Source organism: Anabas testudineus, chromosome 15 (genome assembly GCF_900324465.2).
Source record: "Anabas testudineus chromosome 15, fAnaTes1.2, whole genome shotgun sequence".
Lineage (NCBI taxonomy): Eukaryota > Metazoa > Chordata > Actinopteri > Anabantiformes > Anabantidae > Anabas > Anabas testudineus.
In genome coordinates, this window is record NC_046624.1 from 8,835,157 (window position 1) to 8,855,712 (window position 20,556).

At 35.8% G+C, this 20,556-nt stretch overlaps 1 protein-coding gene across 1 annotated transcript in view; it reads left to right on the plus strand.

The window, feature by feature from the left end:
* lmbrd1 (LMBR1 domain containing 1) overlaps positions 1–20,556 on the plus strand; it is a 45,140-nt gene that overhangs the window by 766 nt on the left and 23,818 nt on the right. Inside the window, exons 2-6 of the mRNA XM_026355320.1 lie at positions 1,078–1,254; positions 2,399–2,462; positions 13,323–13,420; positions 14,110–14,177; positions 16,356–16,444. Coding sequence (XP_026211105.1) covers positions 1,078–1,254; positions 2,399–2,462; positions 13,323–13,420; positions 14,110–14,177; positions 16,356–16,444 — 496 coding nt within the window. The remainder of the gene's footprint in view (positions 1–1,077; positions 1,255–2,398; positions 2,463–13,322; positions 13,421–14,109; positions 14,178–16,355; positions 16,445–20,556) is intronic.

Below are 20,556 nucleotides of genomic sequence, written 5' to 3' on the forward strand. Positions count from 1 at the left end.
TTCAGAAGAATGTCTGAATGCCAGTAAATTGCCCCGCTTCCCTACCCAACACTGGCGGCCCTTTTTATTTAAACAAACCTTTCAGTGTATCTTATTTGGATGCAAAGCCCGCGTCATTACCTGGCAAAACAAGCAGCTAGAGGCTTAAGGCTGCAGGGCCTTTAATTGATCCTGTCTGTGAATGGCAGCCCTTGATCTGAAGAGAGTAGTTTTAGCAGTGTCCTCACTTCTTACAGCTTGTGTGCCTGGAATATGACCTTGTCATTTGGGAGCCCTTCTTTTGCTTCCCTCTCTAATGAGTTTCCTTCCCGATACAATGATATGACAATGGTTATGTCCCCCTTGTTTTTTCATGTTTAACAGCAACACAATAAATGAACAAACTTGAATTTAACTCAAAGAATTTAAATTACTGTAGGACACACTTGTCTTTCTGATAAGCACTGGTGGTTAAAAAGTCAACTTTTTGTTATTTTCTGTCAGTGCTTGAATATGTCTTGACAGCGAGACTGTGTTTGCTTGAATGCTAAAGGAGAATAAGTAGGAGTATGATGTAATCAGATCAGCTGTTCCACAGCTCCTGCGGTCAGGCCATTCTCTGTCTTTAACTCCCTACTTGGTATTTTTCAGTATTTATTTTTGGCAATCAGCAACACACACACACTAAAGCAAAGGTTTGTAAGTAGTGTTGATCAGGCAGGCTGGAAGGATAGAGTATACAGCAGTATTTTGAATACAGTATAATGATTTTGCAACTGCAGCACTGACCAGTCGCACCTGCTTAAAGATAGAATTAGTGACAGGATAATATATAATCTTGCATTATATTTTACATTTGTTTTAATTCCTGTGTGTCCATTCATTTAATTAATTAATGCTTTTCTTCAGTAATTTGATTATGTGGAGATGCAGAATTGAAAATGAAAACGTGATCTTAAATATTACACCAATATGTTCAGCTAGCCAATACGTTTAACATCTTTCAGCATGGCGATTATCTCTGTCATATTTATTGATAGCCATAATTGTATCACTTTGCATTTATTTTTCCTTGATTGCTCATTTTTTTCTGTTTAGATAATCTTGGCCTTCTGTTGGGTCTACATTCGAAAATTTCAAAGTCGCCAGGAGAGTGAAGTCATTTCAACTATCACAGCAATATGTGCGCTGGCCATTGCTTTGATAACGTCTGCACTTCTGCCAGTGGATATATTCCTTGTTTCATTCATGAAATATCCCAATGGTACCTATAAGGTTAGTATCTGTTCTGCTAACACTGTCAGTAAAATCAATTTGAGAAATGCTAATGACTTTTCCTGAGGCAGCTTTTAACTTTGCTTTGTAATTTTCTGAGACAGTGTGGACCTGTTATTGTCCAATCTAAAAAGCAAATGTATTTCTTGCCTCATAAATTGCCAAGTTGCTGCATTTGTTTCAATCTATTTGAGGATTTAGCAAAGTGTGTAATGATATCTTCATTTTAACAGCAGGTAATTTGTTACTCTGTGTGGGTTGTGAGCTGCTTTGATTGCTGAAGGGTATTTGATTTTTGTACCATTTAGTCATGACCACCCAACATGCTGTGCATGTTAACTCATTGGAAACATAATTCCTCACTTACTTAATCAAAGATGATTTCTTAGTGATCTTGGTGATTATATTTTGAAACAAAAACAAATTAGCAATGAGGCATGAAAGCAGTTGGTGGCTTCCTGATAAAATGTGAGAAGTGTAAACAGGAAAATTAAAGAACAGTATTAGCTTTTAATGGGAAAAGATTTGAACTTTTCACAGAGCAGTGAGAATGATGACACTGCAGGAACTGACAGAAATCACACAAACATTTTTCTTCAGGCTGCTTGCTACTCTTCGAAACAGTACCTGTTTCCCAAACAGGTACTGTTTGTAGGTTTCCATTTGGAAAATTAGTTCTCAAAGTGAAATGCAGGAGGTGGATGATGGACATTTTCCCAAACCTGTGCTACGTGTAAATAAAAATAGATTCAAACAAAGGTCTGCAGCTCTGAGTTATTCCCCCCATGGCTGTCAGCTTTGTGTAATTTTCTGTTTGTATGAATTTCAGATTGTGAAAATAGATAATCACAGCTGCCAGAGCGCCTTTATAACCCATAAGCTTCTTTGCCATAACCCTTCTGTTTTCAGGTTCTCTAAATTATTAATTAATTGATCTTTTGGAGCTCTGTTTTGTTAAGTTACAAGAAAGAAACTACATCATATTTATTACTTTGATTTTACTATTACAGATTAGTTTAGACCTATTATTGTTTTTTTATTCAGTCTATTTGATGCTTGTTTCTTTTGATTAAACTTGTGTTATTCAATTTACTGTTAAAATGATTGGAATATTTATCATGGACTTTCCCTTGTTAACATCCAGGAATGGGCTGCAAACAATGAGACAAGAGGACAAATTGAAGACACTGTACTCTATGGATATTACAGTAAGTGCATTCTCCTAACATGGGCATATGGAGATGCTCATAAAAAAAATAAATATTTGGTTAATTTGGAGATAAGTATTTAGGCAGCGTTTTGGGAAAATGAATGTATCTCTTTTTTATAGGTTAAATAGATGTTTTAAAATATACTATACAATATATACAACTTTTTATCAAAATATGTGTTGACTTTAGCTGTTTTGTGGAACTAAAAAAGAAAATGTCATTTTCTTATATCTCTTCTCTTGAAATTGATGGTAGAGCCAGTTCAACACCTGGGGCCTGACTCACCCACACAACAGTGGGTTAGCATTCTAAGTTTGGATTCACACCAGCACTATGTTTCCCACAGTGTTAACTCAATTTCACACAAACTATCCCTGTAGTAAGTTTGGCTGCACATGGTTTAAAGCACTTTTATTTGGCCTTTAAGAAATATTAAAGGCCTATACAACATTATTTGCCAGTAGTTGAAACCCTTACTGTAGCTTACAAATGCAAGAGCAACACATGGTCTTAAAACAATCTAAAATCCTGATTTACTAAAATGGCATTGAGAAAATAGGAATAGTAATTAGTATAACTATAAATGGGCAGTACTACTGAAATAACTAATGCTGAAAGTAATATTGGCAAGATAATATTAATGAACTGAGCGGTTGGCTTTCTGTGATGGTGCAATATGTTAGCAGTATCAAATATTTGTGTATGACTACTAAAATGATTGAGTTTTGTATAACAGACATCTTATATTAGCTTATATTAGTCAGCTATATTTGCCCATAATTAAATTGCATCTGTTGCATATTGAGCATGCTTTTTTTTTTGTAATTGTATGGGACTTGGTCAGTAGGTGTAACAAATGTATAGTACCCTCGTCACTGTGCTACTAGTGAACGTAAGGTGAAGTGTTTTTATGAGTCATTTGACAACTCATTTTGGTGTCGTTGATACTTTCCCTTTCGTGTCCTTATGATGGGCAGTGATGATCATACCATATTCATTCACGTCTTTATATCTTGTTTGCTTCTCACACACTCTGCAAATGTAACTCGATTCATGTTTACAGCTGAAGCACAAGTTTCCAAGTAGTGTTGATCCGGCAGAGAAGGACATGTTATCAAATTGTGAACACAGTGTAATGAAGTTGACACTGCATCACTGATTGATGTTGGCTACTTATAGGTAGTATTTGTATCAGGGTATTATTCTGTGACCTTGAAGTTGATTTATTATATAAGATTTAGCTGTATATATTATTTTATAAAAGTATGATTTGTTTAATGTCAGTGTGTATGTTTCTATTCATACATTACTGAAATACCACATGGGAACCAATACTTTCATTATATATGAACTCATATATAGTGATTTGCTTATATTGCTGTTGCATGTGATGTGTGTGACTTTTACTAGTTGCTTTTAAGTAAAGACAGGGTGGATTTGGAACATCCTGTGCTAACAGAGCATGTTGAAAACCATATTTATTCAGGAATACCTTAGTTATTATGGAAATGGTCAGGTGTGTGTCAAGCATCAGGTGTTTTAAATTAATATTTTTTTATATAGTGTTCAGCATTAGAAGTTTGACATAACATACCTTCATGATAACATTGGTATAAATTTAAAGGGCATGTCAAGCTATCACTAATATAGCAACACAAGGACCTGTGACAAATTTATGTTCCTGGTGCGCTCAACAATGACATAAGCCCAGTATCTGAGAGAGAGACCTTTGTGTCCACTTCAGATGATGATTTAGTACCTTTAAAGGGAGCTACTTCAACATTATGGAAGTTACCCCAGTTAGATTTTCCATGCAGAGCGTATGTTGTTTTTAAATCCAACTAAAAAGGAAGATAACAAATAAATGCCTTGTAGAAATCCAAATAAGTTGCTTTCCACTATCGATGTAGACAGTTTGCGCTATGTACTGGCATTGCCTCTGTCCACTCTCTTTTCCTTCCTTCTGCAAATCCACGAACACGGCAAAAAAAAAGACAGAGAGAGACAGAAGTCAGAAAGCAAAGCAGCGTTTTCTGTCACTATACAGTTAAAATCCGTGACGCATTCTTACAAAATAAGTCAAAAACAGAAGATGAATGTTATTGCATGTATATGTGCATTTCCAGTAGCCATGTTTCTTAAGAACTTTATTCCCTGACTTTTTCAAAAAGCTGCTCGTCTCTGAGTAGCCCAGTTACTCAAGTGCATGTAAATGCAGTCAAGGACAGTTGTTGGTTGGTTGGTTCAAGTTTGGTGACCTCATGTTATTCAAGCATAGTTCATCTGTCTTTAGTGTGAACAGTTTAATTAGCCAGAGTAACACCTTAGCGTAAGTGTGCAATGCCTTTAAGGCATGACAAACATGTTAATGACATGAAGGTTATGTTCCCCTTACTGGAACACTTGACAGAAATGAATCTCAGTTAATGAAATTTGGCTCAGCCCTGCTTTTCCTTTTATGACAAGTCACAATGTGTGAATTGAAAAGCAGCAGCGGTTTGCATGTAAAGATGTAAACTTATTGATTTAGCATCTACAGACTTAAGATATAATGATACTACTACTACAGATATAATGATCATAATTTTGTGATATTTTTTCTTTTCTTGTCTTTCCTTTCTCTTCTAAATAACTGCTGTAAGGTATAACTAAAGTGTTTTTCTACAACCTTTGTGATAGTGTTAGGGCTTTGCTTCATTGCCCTATTAAAAAAACAAAACACAAAAGAACTTTAGTTTTTGCTGTACTTTTTTGACTTGCACATTGTTTCATTAGTATGTTTGTCAGTCAGGCGTCTTGGACTCATCCTTCCTGAGAGAAGGTAAACCCAGTCCCCATGGAATGCTCCATACTTCCAGTATTTGTGTTTGTGGTTTCAATTCATTGGGCACTATCCATGCTATTTGGCTGATAAATTCCTAACTCAAAGCTATTAGTGTCACTGAAATTTCTTCATGACTGTCATATTAAGAGATAATATGTGTTTGTTGTCTTTGACAATAGCAAATTCATTCATACCAAAGACACTAGCTCACACGTTTTCTAACAGATGCTGGCTTAAAGTGCCTGTCAGCAACACTGTTATGTACCGTCTGTTCGGAAATGCCAAATGCAAGGAAGACAAGCTGTCTCCTTGTACAGACAACCCAATCAAAGAAACCACTTACACTGCTATGACATCAGAAAATTGGCTTTCAAAGACCACGAACACTGCGCATGAATCCAGCATTCAAAAGGCCCTAGTATATTCTCCCTTGGACACACAAATCTGATTTCATACACAAGATTGACTTTCTTTGTTACTGTGTATAGTTTGGATCAGATGTTCCTCTAAATAGATGTCTTAGCTTTATTGAGACTTTAAAAATGAATAATTCAGTAGGCTTAGACTTGAATGTTCGTCCATGTCCCATAAGTAATTTAATTAATTTAATGGCCAAACTGCCTGGAAACCATGCACGTTGTACAACAGTTACGGTCAAGAAATGTGTCACATGGAAGCGCTTGCATGGTTGGTTTATGATTTATGTGTGTATTTATCTGTTTAGAAAGAGTAAATCCTAAAACAGTCTCTATAATTTTGTTATGGACTAATATCGCATACTAAGTAGACATCATATCCAAATATATTTTTCACTTGCTATTCACAGCAGAAAGGAAACACTTTTTTGTCTCTTAGCTGGAAAATTGTAGACTTACCAACACTATGCATTCCAAGAGCTAGATGAGCGGTAAGAGAGATGCCTCAAAGCATTTGCTACTTGCCTCAAGCATATATACGTGTGATCATAGCTCTGGGATTGTGTGATGTAGAATCATCTGCAAGATTTGTCGAGTGTAAAACATTTGGCTGTTGATCAGGAAGGTTCAGTGCTTGTAAAACAGCATAAAATATGAAAATCAGAGCCTTGCAGTTTTGATTAATATTGTGCTCAGTTTTTTGAAACACATTTTTGAAGTAATCTTGAAGTGCCTGTATCCCAAGCTTAGAGATGCTGAATATTGATCCACCATTAATATTTGTGCATTCCTTAGTGCATTTTGGTATGAAAAAATATAAAGCTGCTTTTTCTCTCATGTTAGAATTGATCTGACTGTATAATAATTTAACAAATTCAAATCTGTTTTTGTGTTAAAGTCTGTTTTGTGAAATTGAGAGTTTGGCATTGGTTCTTAAAGTGTGTAAGTTATGTATAAATTAATACTTAAGTGAAATATTTTTTGACATTTCTTTACATTTATTTTTTCTAACTAATTTCCATCTGAATATAGGGTCCATCTTTACATAAAAGGCTGAGCTAAGTCAACATTTATTAATGTCTGCACTAATAGAATATGTAAATCTGATAATGTAATGTTGGTTCATAGTTAATTTTACAACTGTATTGTTGATGGGCAGTTAGAGAAAACATTTCCTCTCTTTGTTAAGGGGCATAACTTTATTATTTGCCAGTAGGTGGAGACCAAGTTCCATATGTGTTGTATGCACTGTTCCTTACAGAGTATAACCTTGAAAGTTGAAATTTCTATTTTGCAGTACTGTCCATTTGTCTGTTCAAAAATTGAATAATTACACATTTGACAGAAAATTCCTATTTCCTACAGTGGAGCATGTTTTTCAGCCAAAGTAGATTTATCTATAATAATCGCTGATCACAGTTAATAGGCATGTTGACCTTTCTATTGTATAATCTAGTGGTGATTTACAAGCATGGTGTCATAATATTTGTATTTTTTTTTTTACTTACCTTTCACAAGGGTTATATTCTATTTTTTAATATTAGGTATTGACACAATTATATCACATGTAATCAACTTCAAATGAATGGATTGCATTGACTCAAAGTTAAGTTGTCATGCACTGTGTGCAACATGTTCATGATTATCCTCACCAAAACAGGAAGAATTCTAGTGGACTGCTACAACATACAAGCGTTTGGATAAAGGCAGCCAAAGTTTGGGTTTGACATAACCCAAACAGTGATTATTAAGTATATTCTGACAATCTTACTCTGGCCATAGCAAGTTACCACGGCAGGGAGGTGCATGTCATTATGGTCCCAAAGTGGCCCACCAGTCCCAACACTGGTGTGTTGGTACCTGTATAAACAGTTAACACCTTTTGGGCAGCTTTTTTTTTAAGTTCAGTGGAAATAGGCTAATGCATCTTAAACAAGGCCCAGCTCAACACCAACATTGTAAGGTCACCTATGTAACATAACTCTGCCTGAGGTGTGAAATCTCACTGTTGCTAAAATACTTCTATCTACAGTAGACATTAACAGCAACATCATAAGTAAGCCAACTAAATGCATTACAGTTATGCTACACCTCAGACACAACTGTGCATTTATAAGTGTTTGAGCTACTTAAATAGTCAAAAGGAGTCTGATCCAAAACCTGACAACCAGTAATGAAAATCGCATTACAAGTACAATGTACTTTTCTATAAAGAATAAAACCCTGCAACTGTTAACTAGCATACTATACAGTGTGAGATCAGATTAAATGCATCTTGTATATGTATAACTGAATCACCCACTTCCTTTCAGAGCCCTAATAGCTTTTTGTGATCTTTGATGAACTCTAGGTTTTAAAACCTGGCCTTTGAATCTCCAGCTTCTGTCCATTTATACATTTCCTTGGAAGGCTCAGTACTTCAAAGCAGTGGTGCATGAGACCCTTAAGCAACAGGGCAAAATACCCTTGGGCCCTTTAAATAAATCATCTCTTTCTCTCTGCCTTTTTAATGCCATTTGTAGAAGAGATGTTGAGGGGATGCAACCCTCTTGTAACAACACTACAAGAACTATCTTTTTGCCTGTGATTCTTGTCCACCTACATGTGCTGACTGAATTTTATTGCAAGCTGGTAGCCTAGTGCTTCTTTTAATAGCATTCAGAAAACATCGACAAATTGATGTTTTATTTTTTTAAGGGCAGCTTTGTGTGGTACAGAGGGGCCTTCAACAATAACAACATAGTAAAATGAAAACAAAAGGCACTCGTCTTGCCTTTTTGTGTAAAAATGCAAAAATGGCTTTTCATGACTTTCTTCAATTATTCAAAACAGTGATTCATTTAGACCATGAACAAAATTTCACTGGCAGCAATGGGGAGATGTTTTGCTTATAAGCAAAGTTTCGGAACAAGACTCACTCTTACAACCAATCAGAAATTAACTTAAAAAAGCACTATTAGCCTGTTTAAATTGAGTTGTTTTTGCCATTTAGGATATAAAAGTTTTGTTTAGTTGAATCCTCTGGCTCCTTTTTAAATTGCAACATCATAGAGCTGGTTCTAGAGACTTACGGGGTGGCAATTATGAAGATGGTTGTTAGGGAAGCTCAGAGAATATTGTTTGGTGTTAAGTTTATTACCAACAGTGGCCTTGCACGTTTCCTTGACATGTCCCATCCTGTCTATAGAGCTGTCACAGAACCCAACCCCCCACCCCCAGGAGCTGCTTGCACTACTCCTCACATCTCATTTTTAAAATATGTTTCATTTAATAGCTAGTTGGAAACATTGCAGCTTTATTACATAAAGCTGCCTGTTACGTCTTGGTTACATTAGTACTGTATATGCTACACAGGGGTAACATATTGATATATATTTCATAGACTGTTAGTCTGACAAAGCCTAAAAATATTTCTTTACATTTAGTAGTTTACAAATACTGTTGCAAAACACATAAATGCTACCACTGCGTGATGGACGTTCCCGTCACTGTGTGTGAGGAAAGTAGCTAATTTCTCATATATTTTTCACCATCGTCTTTCTTGAGTTCCTAAAATGGATGGTTATAGAAATGTTTATTTTTTTAATGGATGCTTAAACATGTTCCTGTAAACGGGTTATTTAATTTGAGCTCACAATTCATGTCAATCATGTCTACTCTTGAAAATTTATGTTCCCTACATCTTTTCAAAATGGAGAGTCCTGTGGAGTCCATTTGTTCTACTGGGAATATGGTGACTTCTTATCAAGCAATAAACCTTGCCATTGACCTATGAAGTGAAACAAAAGGGTAAAATATGTCAAAACAGTCTCACCATTGTCAAACAGATGGCAGCAAAACATGGATGAATTTGCTGCTTGCTGCCATCTTGTCAAATTGGAGGTGGGCCAATTGAGTGGTAGCAAAGCAGGTAGTTAACCTGAGAAACACACACCATAAAAGCAAACATGCTGTATACATGTAAGAAATGAAAATCACGAATCTCCTGATATGATATAGCCTTGGTCATAAAGTTATAATTCTTTAAATGCTGAGATACAGTGATAGTGGCTATTGTATTTTAAGTAGATAATTTAAAAAGAAACGGTGTTTAAATATATGCTACAGAAATACATTTTTACATTTATTTGCAGTTTATTTAGATATGCACATCTACCTTTTTCATACATTGTATAAACATTTATACTTATAATAGTAATAATAATTGTAGTAAAGTAGCATTTAGCAGTGAGCCTTGATCACTTCTGAAGTTTTGTTTACTCACACCTACAACAGAAGCAGAGTCACATGGGTATCTAGTAGTGTCTTCATGCTGTCAAATTTAAGTGTAATATTCTCTAGTGTTTTTTTTTGCCCCCCACCCCCTGCAAAATGGTGTCTCCCTTGATGTTTACAGGAAATGAGAGTGCAAGCTTGTAGTGCCATACCTTTCAGCAAGTGTCTGTACAGACAGATATTTTCATCTGTCTCTGGAGCCCCCTGTCATAGTGTTTCCGCAAGACATCTCCCCTGGCATTTAATTTTCACATATAATGTCATACATTTTGTCTTTCTGCAAGGGACAAGAGTCCAGGTGGTAATGCCCCTGTGGAGGGCCACAGTAAGGTGAGGGCAAGGGCTTAATGTTTCTCATTAAGCTTTATATGGTGCTCATAGTAAAACCACATGTACACAATCACTCTAATCATTGTAATTTGCCTTAAATAATTATGGACATACAGTATAAGGTAAAAACTAAATAAGCTAATGCATTGGTACTGTAGCGAGGCTTCCCACCAATCAAAATGTGTGTTTTTCATTTTTTACATTTTTGCTCATTGAGTCAATTGAAACATGTTTGTTAACTCAAAAGATATAAAAAAGGGTTAAATAAGGACATTTTATTATTTAGTCCTTTACTCTCTGCCATTGGGATAAATGTGCTAAACTTTTATTCCTGGTCAGGCATTCTTCCCAGTAGAAGATCTGCTTAGAGAATAATTGATGATACATGGTAATGCAGTCTGACCTATTCTCTCAGTATGTTAATATTCATGGTGTTATGATTAATTTTACCCATTGCTTTAACCCACAAGCATATGCCACAGGCTGCATACGGTGCATGGCTTGCATTTATTGGCTCCTGACATCATCCTAAAACTCAGTTTGTTTGGCTGTAAATGAGTGTAAATGGTTACCTTAGCAAAGCAATGAGCATGTGTTTATTAAAAATAATGCCCTGTCACGATCACAGCTGGCAAAAAGCAAGCCACTTTAAAAATGACATTAATTTGTCTGCAGCCGTGAAAACATTTTGTAAAATATAGACCAATCCACAGGGGGCATGTTGTTGGTTGAGGCCATGCATTCCTGACTGATATTATGGATTAAGTAGTTACCAAAAAAAAGTTTTCAGTTTCATTTTTTATCCCTTTTTATTTAACTTTCACACTGACAGTGGTGTAGTTGTATCAGGAAGGTGCTGCTCCAGTGATGTATTTAGTTATATCATATGTGCAAGCCTGAACCTCATATCGATTCAACATATGTTTTAATTTTTATTGGTGACTTTAAATCGAGGCTTACCTCAACAAACGTAATAAATAAAAAAAAGTAAAATTCATGTAGTCTTAGTAAGCTGTTTGCCTTCCTTTACATTTCTTTTTGTTGCCATCACAATGCGACTGGTGCTAATGATTCACATTATCACCTCAAGAAGTCATTGAGCTATGCCAACCATGCTGCTGAACACATCTTTGTGACATTTTTTTCTTTAAGTTATTTTGGGGTTGTCTGGGCTGTCTGGGCTGTCTCTACCAACATCCATTTGCTGCAGAAAGAAAAGCCCCCAGCTTGAAATAGCATCTCTCTATTTAACTGTCTTTGCCTCACCTCCTGTCTGTGAATTCCTAATGCATTTGACTGTTGGTTTCTTCACTTAAAAAGCTGCTTGTACAGGAAGAACCAAACAAACAACAAAGGCTTGGATGAGAGAACAGCAAGTTCTTCCTCCAAGGACATATACTGTATATTGCATCTGCTTCATTCAGAAGGTCATTGGCTTTATTGAATGAAAACATTTTCTGATGCAAATTATGTTTTATTATTGCAGTGTCAACAATAAAATGGAACAAATGATTACCTGGTCTGTGAGTTTTGCCCAAAGCAATGTGAAATACACTAATGGCAGAAGGATAATGTTTTCAAATAGAAATGCCCTCTAATTGAATCAGTTGCTCAGTGGTCTGGATCACAGTCTACTCAGAACCCACCCAGTGGTATCGTTAGCTGATTTTGATAGCCTTCACAATAAATAAAGCACCTGTATGAAGACTACTGTTAAACAGTTGTTGCCTTGTGGTTGTGAACTATTTATGTGATATTATTTATTTAGTCTGTAATAAATAAAGCTAACTGTGGTCAGACGTTATTTAAAACCTTTTCAGCCGGGTAACATTACGTAGCCTGTCTTTTTAAATCTCACCTAACTGCTGTACTGAATGAAACAACAATTTCTTTTAAAAATAGAAAAAAATATGAAACATCTTGGTTGATAGTATTCGTTTAAGTAAAAACATAAAAGTCAGGTCAGGCAGACAAAATTGGTTGATAATATTTGCCAGCAGTGATGCAAGTTTTCTCTTTATTTCCATTATGATATTAGAGCCTTGTGGAAGAGAAATACTTTTTTTTTTTTTTTTTTTTTTACAAACCAACTGAGTAACTCTGAAATTCATACATAAAAAGCTCTGGAAAATGGCCGTTGATTGCTTAATGGACTTCTTATGAAGTGCTGTACCCAATAATAATGTCATTGTTCAAAACATGTCCAGTACCTCCTGGTCCGAAAAGCCTACAATACCTTTCCTACATCTGATGGAAGCTTCCCCTAAGCTTAGGAATAATTTCTTTAAAGAAACCAATTACGTCTTTTAAGCATATGGTTTAAAGTTTAAAACCTGTAACATGCACTTAAAAGATGTAAGTGGTTCCTTTCACAAACCCATAATCATCCTTTTAACAACAGTTACTGATTTAAAATGGCTAGACACATGCTTCTCAAATGTATGACCCCATGGCCTAAAATGTCCTTACTGTATGTCTAAACTGATAAAAGATGAGTTACCTGGATCACTACACCCAGATTACAATAGAAGAATTTGAGCAGGAAAGTGAGCACATAACTAAATGATTTAAAGCAAGCACATTTTTTCAGGAAGCTTTGATGGGAAGTTAAACTTCTGCTGAAATTATTCTGTATCATAGGACTTTAGAGATGCTCGGGAGTTATTTTTATAGCAGATGTAGTTGTGTTTTGGTCTTTTTTGCTTTAACCATTTGGGGTTCCTACTTTTTTCAGTTAACAGGAATTGCGACCAGTTTGATACAAGACATGCTCTGTATGTTTTGTTTTTCTTGTTCAGTTGTGGAAAACTCCTTTAAAATATGTTTGTTTATTTCTTAAATGCAATTGAAGGGGCCAAGCTGACAAGACACCACCCAGTAGTTGCTTATTAGTAGCATGTTGTCTAAAAACTATCTTGAGAGAACAGCGAGTATTTCAGTTTTGGAAATATCCTGTACAAAAATATGTGACTAATTCATGTATTTAAAAATATTTTTTTGTGTTTTATTCAGCACTGTATTCCATCATATTATTCTGTGTATTCCTATGGATCCCCTTTGTTTACTTCTACTATGAAGAAAGAGACGACGACAACATGAACAAATGCTTGGTAAGAATAAATCTTTGTTTTCTACGCATAGCCATATAGCCTCCTTAGATGAAGTTCTATAAAATCCTGCTTTTTCGTTTCTTTTAATCTTTTCTAATCCTATCTTAGGCCATCATGCAATAACTCAACACATGTGCACTTCACAGAGGTGAAATAATACACAGTTCTGCTGACTGTAGAGGGTGTATTGATAGTTTGTGGAGATAATGTACTGTGAAGATAAGACCAGTTCTGTAAAAAAAAAAAGTTCCATATGTTAGAAATGTCTTGGCAAATATTTGATTAGGTAGGATTTTTGCAATGCATTGAAGATACAGACAGTCTGCTTTATATGTGTTTGTGTTTACAGTTGAAAAAAAAAAAAAGGATTTTTAGTGAGTGATGTACCAAACACAACGGCTATCACATAGTACCTTTCTCTCTTCTCCGTGTGTCAGGGTCGAGCTGACAGAGGCACTTTTTTACAGACAGGGACGTCTTTTGCATTATTACATTAAAAGTACCCTGAATAGCACTGGGAGTCAACCATTATCTCTGCCAGGTCAAACTGTTCCACACTGACTCTGTATAGCTCTCACTCTTCATAGTCCTTAGCTAAATAGAGTATGACCCCCTTCCCTCATTCACAGAGAATAATAAAATTTCCCTTCCTGGGCCTCATTGACGATTTTTTTTTTCTTTAATTACAGCAAGTGAAAAATGCTTTGAAGTACACAATTGGATTCGTCATTGTCTGCGTGGTGCTCCTTTTAATTGGGTAAGTTGGAGAAATTGATGGCTTCATGTACTTCAGTACATGACAGGTAGAACAAGGTGTGGCTGTATTTTGTGTTACTTCAAAGTTTTCTCAAACAACTACAACAATAACAATACTTAATTTGTCTGGTCATAATAAGCCATACAATTATAAAACACTAGTTACAGTATAGCAGGCTGTCTATTTTTATTTTTTTTTCTAATTTTAAACAGACGACAATCTTTAGCCCTTGGATCTTCATTATGTAGAAAGCATTTGTAAAGGGATTATTAAATATTTGTGTGACATTTATATATATATATATATATATATATATATATATATATATATATATACACACACGTAAAACCCTGTTTACAAATCTCTACTGATGCACATTCTCAGCCATGTCCCATTTATCGCCAAGTTTTACACTGGTTGCGTTCAGCAGTACTTGCAGGACATAATAGGTTTCCTTTGTAGGCGTGACAGCAACATGCCTGGAGTTCAGCCTGTACAATTTAAGGTGCTTTCTCAACCATTAAATGGTAGATTGGTGGAAGGCTTACCTGGTTTGTGAAAATAAAGGACACATGACTATACTTTTCAAAGTTAGGACTTTTGGATAGACCACAGCAATTTAGCTCCTCTTTTACCTCATGAACTGGAAATGTTCCTGCTTTGTTCTGGCAATTGTTGTCTTGGTCCTTTGATTTTCAACAACATGATAGCTTTTACTCCAGACTGCTTTTCCGATAACAGGAGACAAAATGGCTTTGTTCGCCGACTGTTTACTCACTAGGTCCTTGCTTGATGTTCCAAGGCTTGCTCGATGTCTTTATTCTTGGCAAGGTGTTTACCTCCTTAAATGACGCTTGATCTGTTACTGCTACAGGTGGCGCTGCAAAACTAATCTTAGCAAGTCATTCAGTCTCATATCAAGACTTTTAGACATATTATTGTTTCTAATATGTTTTTTAATGCTATTATAGATCACATAGATAGTCACAATACCAATCAAGTTTTTAGATTTAGAGTTGGAATCAGCACAGTATAGAAGTAAGCTATAATAATATAATAATTAGTGTCCTTCCCAAGTGTGGTGGGACTGTTACTCCACTTTAAACTGATCTGAACATGACATTGTATGTCCATGTCTCACTTCTCTGACAACAGAATAAACAACACATTCAGTCAAAAGAGACTGGAGACATTTATTTTGGGTTTGGTTTTTTTTTTTTTTCCACAGTAGTTGAGGTGCAGTGTTATACACCAAATGGAGCCAAACAATTCAAACTGGACAAAAATGACAAAACTAAACTTGAGCAATAATAAAGATCAATGGACAAAAGAATTGTTCAGGTTAATCGGCATGTTTAGAGTTAGGTCTGAGAAAATTACATCTATCCTGCAGTCACACTTCTAAAGAGGTGGGAAAGAGAAAATTACTTGATTGAAACACATGCAGAGGCTTAATGCTAGTGTGAATTATTGGAGGTAGTGGGCAAGATGAGGCCTAATGAGAATTTAGTTTTTTTGTGGGGGGGGGGGATGAATAATGATTAATGGAAAATAATTTAATTATGACTGGTATAGACCTATAGGTATAGAGCTATACCAGTCACACGATCTATAGACAGATGTACAGAATGTCCAAGTCTTCCTTCAGTGTTTAAAGGTTGAAGCAACTGGTTGATTTGGAAGATAGTCTGTACCTTTTATGGAGCAAATAAAAAAACAAATAAAAAAAAAAGTTTGTGAGTTTGGTCATTGCTTTCCTGACATATTGACCAGGAATAAAAAAAAAAAAAGAATTCTAAAGTGAGAAAAAAAGATAATTTAGTTTAGTGAAGCATAAAAGCACAGGTTCACTTTTACAGTATGCCACATAAAACATACTGTAAAAGCTTCTTTTCCTTTTTCTGTCTGTGCTTTACAGTGTGTTCGTCAGAAAAGGCCTATGTTGTGGAATGTAGATGTTACACAAGAAATACTTTTTTATGTGCCACATACCACTTTTTAATAACATACTTTATTCAAATCACTGGTTTAGCTGTGGTGGAATAATTAAATTGTATTATTCTTCTTTTCCTCTTTATGTGTGGAATGTGAGTGCAACACATAATAGAAAAAAACACCAGTTTCCGAACATGTCATCGTCAGTGATAACTTACTGAGTTTTCGTTTCATTGGTTTTAGAACCTTTGTTCCTCTCCAAGCCCCACCTGGCCAGAATTCTACTCAGTGGGAGAAAGTACAGTACCTGTTTGAGGAGCTTGGGAGTAGCCGTAAGTAGAAAAATAATCAAACTATATTTTCAACTTACAGTGACTTATCAGAATAAGCTTGTTGATTAGTTTATTCTTCAGCCTAAAGCTTTATCATGACATTCTTAGACGGTACTGTCCCCTTTATATTACTGTGGACTTACAGTTCAAGTCCTCACTGAATGGCTCAATTATAAGTGCCAATGTTTCTCTTTCAGACACTTCATAGAATAAATGAAAGCAGCATGCAGTAAAAAATTAAGTTTTCCAGTCAGACTAATCTTTTATTGAAGGTTGGCTGCAGCAGCCCAACGGTGTAAAGATGCCTTATTTGTGCATTTTACTTGTTGAACGGCGCTTGTGCTCATTCTAATGCAGAAACATTGCCAAATGTGGACTCCTAACAGTCTCCTGGCCTTTTGCCCTCTGGGGATCAAGGTGGAAGTTGAACCATCTGCCTCTCTTCACAATAGTGCACCTTTACATGCTCTCCATAACCTTCATCCTTTGGCACAGGGGGAAATTGCTTAGCTGTTAAGGAGGAAATGTGAAGATCATCCCTTTCTAATTCCCCATCTCTTATCTCTCCAGATGGGAGGTTAATTGTGTAAAGGAAAGGCACTTCTGCCACATAACCCTGCAAAGACTGTCTTGCAATGACTGTTCATTAAGGCCACTATATCTTTAATGGCTCTAACATTACATTTGTTACTATGCTTCAATGATGCCTGAGTGTAGTCCAGTATCAGTTAATGTTTGCATTCAGGACCATACAGTACAATGGTACATTTTTAGCCATGTCTCGAGGGGGAGGTGAAAGGTCCGACTTTAAATAGGATGGGTTCTTGCCTCTTCCTTTTTATCAACCATTTTATCCATGAGAAAAGAACAAATAAAGTCAGATTGACCTTGACATACACACAAACATGCTTATATACGATATAAACAAAAAATCTAAAGTATTTTTACTAGTCTGTGCAACTCTATACAACTATCACAAGAGATAAAGACTAATACAGTATTAGCCTTGAGTTATTATTATTCTGTATATAGTGCGAAGACTGTACTTTTTGTACAGTTTAAAGTTAAAAGTTTAAGTTTTTACTGGAGGATGAAAAGTTTTTGCTTGTTGTCATGCATACAGATATGCAGATACACAATAACTCTATAATCCTTCCTCTTATTTGAAGCAGCAACTGATGTCTATTTATTTCAACTATAAAATAAACTAAAGACTTAACTTAAACTATTATGCTATAATTATGTTTTCATGGATAAATTAAGTGATCTTTGCATTAGAATGAAAAGCAGTCTGTTCTTTTGAGTGCATTATGTTATAATAGTTTACCTTGAGAAAGTAGAAGTAGTGTTGTCATGATACTAAAATTATAATTTTGATTCAAGTGCCTTAATATGTTATTACTAAAACTGAAACAATATTACAGCATAAACCTAAAACATCAGCATAGATGACAGAACATTTACCATAATGAGAAATATTGAATTTTGAACATACTCTGATCTGATCTAGAAAATGCACTAAGAAGAACAGACCTCTACCAAGGAGTTGCATTTAGCCATTTGTGTCCAGTCTACTTTACTGCATTATTGTAGTGGGCAGGCTAATATTGTGTTTAAGCTTTATCTCCATGAAGTGCCAGACTAACCCTAACCCAGGTGTCTTTGTGCATAAAGTCAATCAAATCACAACATTTCCCCTGTGTAACTGATTGTTTTGTAATTATTGTCGGTAATAATATTCATATCGATAGCGTCGATATGATCTCATCATATCGATATGACATGCTCTGATCTTCATCTAAGTCACAACAATAGAAAAACACAGTCTGCTTAAGATAATAGTACACAAACACTATATGTTTTCATGTTTTTATTGAACATAACATGTAAACATTCACAGTGCAGGGTCATCAGGATCATCAGTGTGATGATATTGGATGTGTTGCTGTCCTGCCCTTTAAAAACACACACCAGTTTTGGTTTTACTGATTTCAAGAAGCACTGCCTGATGAACCATGCCTCGCAGAAAAGAGCCCTCAGAAGACCTACGATCAAGAATTGTTGACTTGCATGAAGCTGGAAAGGGTTACAAAAGTATCTCCAAAAGCCTTGATGTGCATGTGTCCACGGTAAGACAGGCTGTCTACAAATGGAGAAAGGTCAGCACTGTTGCTACTCTCCCTAGGCGTGGTCGTCCTGTAAAGATGACTGCAAGAATGCAGAATGCTGAATGAGGTGAAGAAGAATCCTAGAGTGTCAGCTAAAGACTTACAGAAATCTCTGGCACATGCTAACATTTTTGTTGACACATCTACAATAAGGAAAACATCAAACAAGAATGGAGTACATGGGAGGACACAACGGAGGAAGCCATTGCTGTCCAAAAAAAATATTGCAGCACGTTTGAAGTTTGCAAAAGAGCACCTGGATGTTCCACAGCACTACTGGCAAAATATTTTGTGGACAAATGAAACCAAAATTGAGTTGTTTGGAAAAAAACACACAACACTATGTGTGGAGAAAAAAAGGCACAGCATACCAACATCAAAACCTCGTCCCCATTGTAAAACATGGCGGAGGGAGCATCATGGTTTGGGGCTGCTTTGGTGCCTCAGGCTGATGATGGTGACATTGATGGAAAAATGAATTCCAGAGTTTATCAAGACATTTCGCAGGAAAACGTAAGACCATCTGTCCGCCAACTGAAGCTCCACAGAGGATGGGTGATGCAACAGGACAATGATCCAAAGCAAAAAGGTGATTCAACAAAAGAATAGCTTCAACAGAACAAAATACACCTTCTGTACTGGCCCAGTCAGAGTCTTGACCTCAACAGATTTTAATGCTGTGGCATGACCTTAAGAGAGCCATTCACACCAGACATCCCAAGAATATTGCTACACTGAAACATTTTTGTGAAGAGGAGTGGTCCAAAATTACTCCAGATCGTTGTGCAGGTCTGATCTGCAGCTACAGGAAACGTTTGGTTGAGGTTATTGCTGCCAAAGAAGGGTCAACCAGTTATTATATAATAACTGTACCGTATATAAATTATAAGTCACATACTTTTTCCACCCTGCACTGTGAATGTTATTCACATGTAATTACATGTTATGTTCAATAAAAAAATGAAAATATATAATGTTTGTTTGTATTATTATTTTAAGCAGACTGTTTTTCTATTGTTGTGTTATTGTCTTAGATGAAGATCAGAGCACATTTTATGACATATTAATGCAGAAAACCATGAAATTCCAAAAGGTTCACAAAGTTTTTCTTGCCACTGTATATCACTGTTGTTAGTAAAGTTATGGTAAAATGATTGTTACCATGCGTGAGTGCATTTGCATACAATACAGTTTCCACTTAGGAAAAAAAGATAAAGCCAGGTTAAACAGTTCATCATTGCCCTTAATTGCCTCATCTGATGATGAAAAAAGTTAGCTATTTCACAAAATAAATCACACGTCTTTTTCTTATTTTTGGGGGCATGGGCGTGATTTAATTACTGTATGTTATCTGTCACATTTGCTAACCTATAGAACTTCATATTCTTTCTGATTGTGAGGTACTTTGCAAAGTTGGGTGTGTTGGCTCCCCTGGTTTGTCTTGGTTTGAAACATCTTTTACATCTTTTTTCTTCATGCATCTGCTTTGTCTACAAGCTTTGTACAGTTGGGAAGAGCTCTCGCACGCCACTATGCCTACAGGCAGTGGAAGTAGAGCACACACTGCACACACACTGTTCTGTTGTCGCACATCCACGATGCAACTCAGGAGCTACACCTTTTATTAAAACATTGTCATTCCTAAAGTACAGATACTAATAAAATGGAGTATAGTACAATTTTTAGTATAAACGTTGAGAACATATTCTCTTAACTGTAAACAGCACTGCAGAGTGTCCTTAGTCTCTGGGTTAGGACCTTAAAAGAATGGAGAAATCGGCTGAGTAACAGATTTTCTCTGCATTTCTTGCATTTAATTCGTTGTCATTTTGTTGTTCTCTCTCTGTTTAAATTTTGTGGTTGGGCATTGTGACTACCTAATCCTGCTTTAGTCTATATTTGGTTTTACATTTTCTCAGAGTAGGCAAAAATAATTTTTTATGA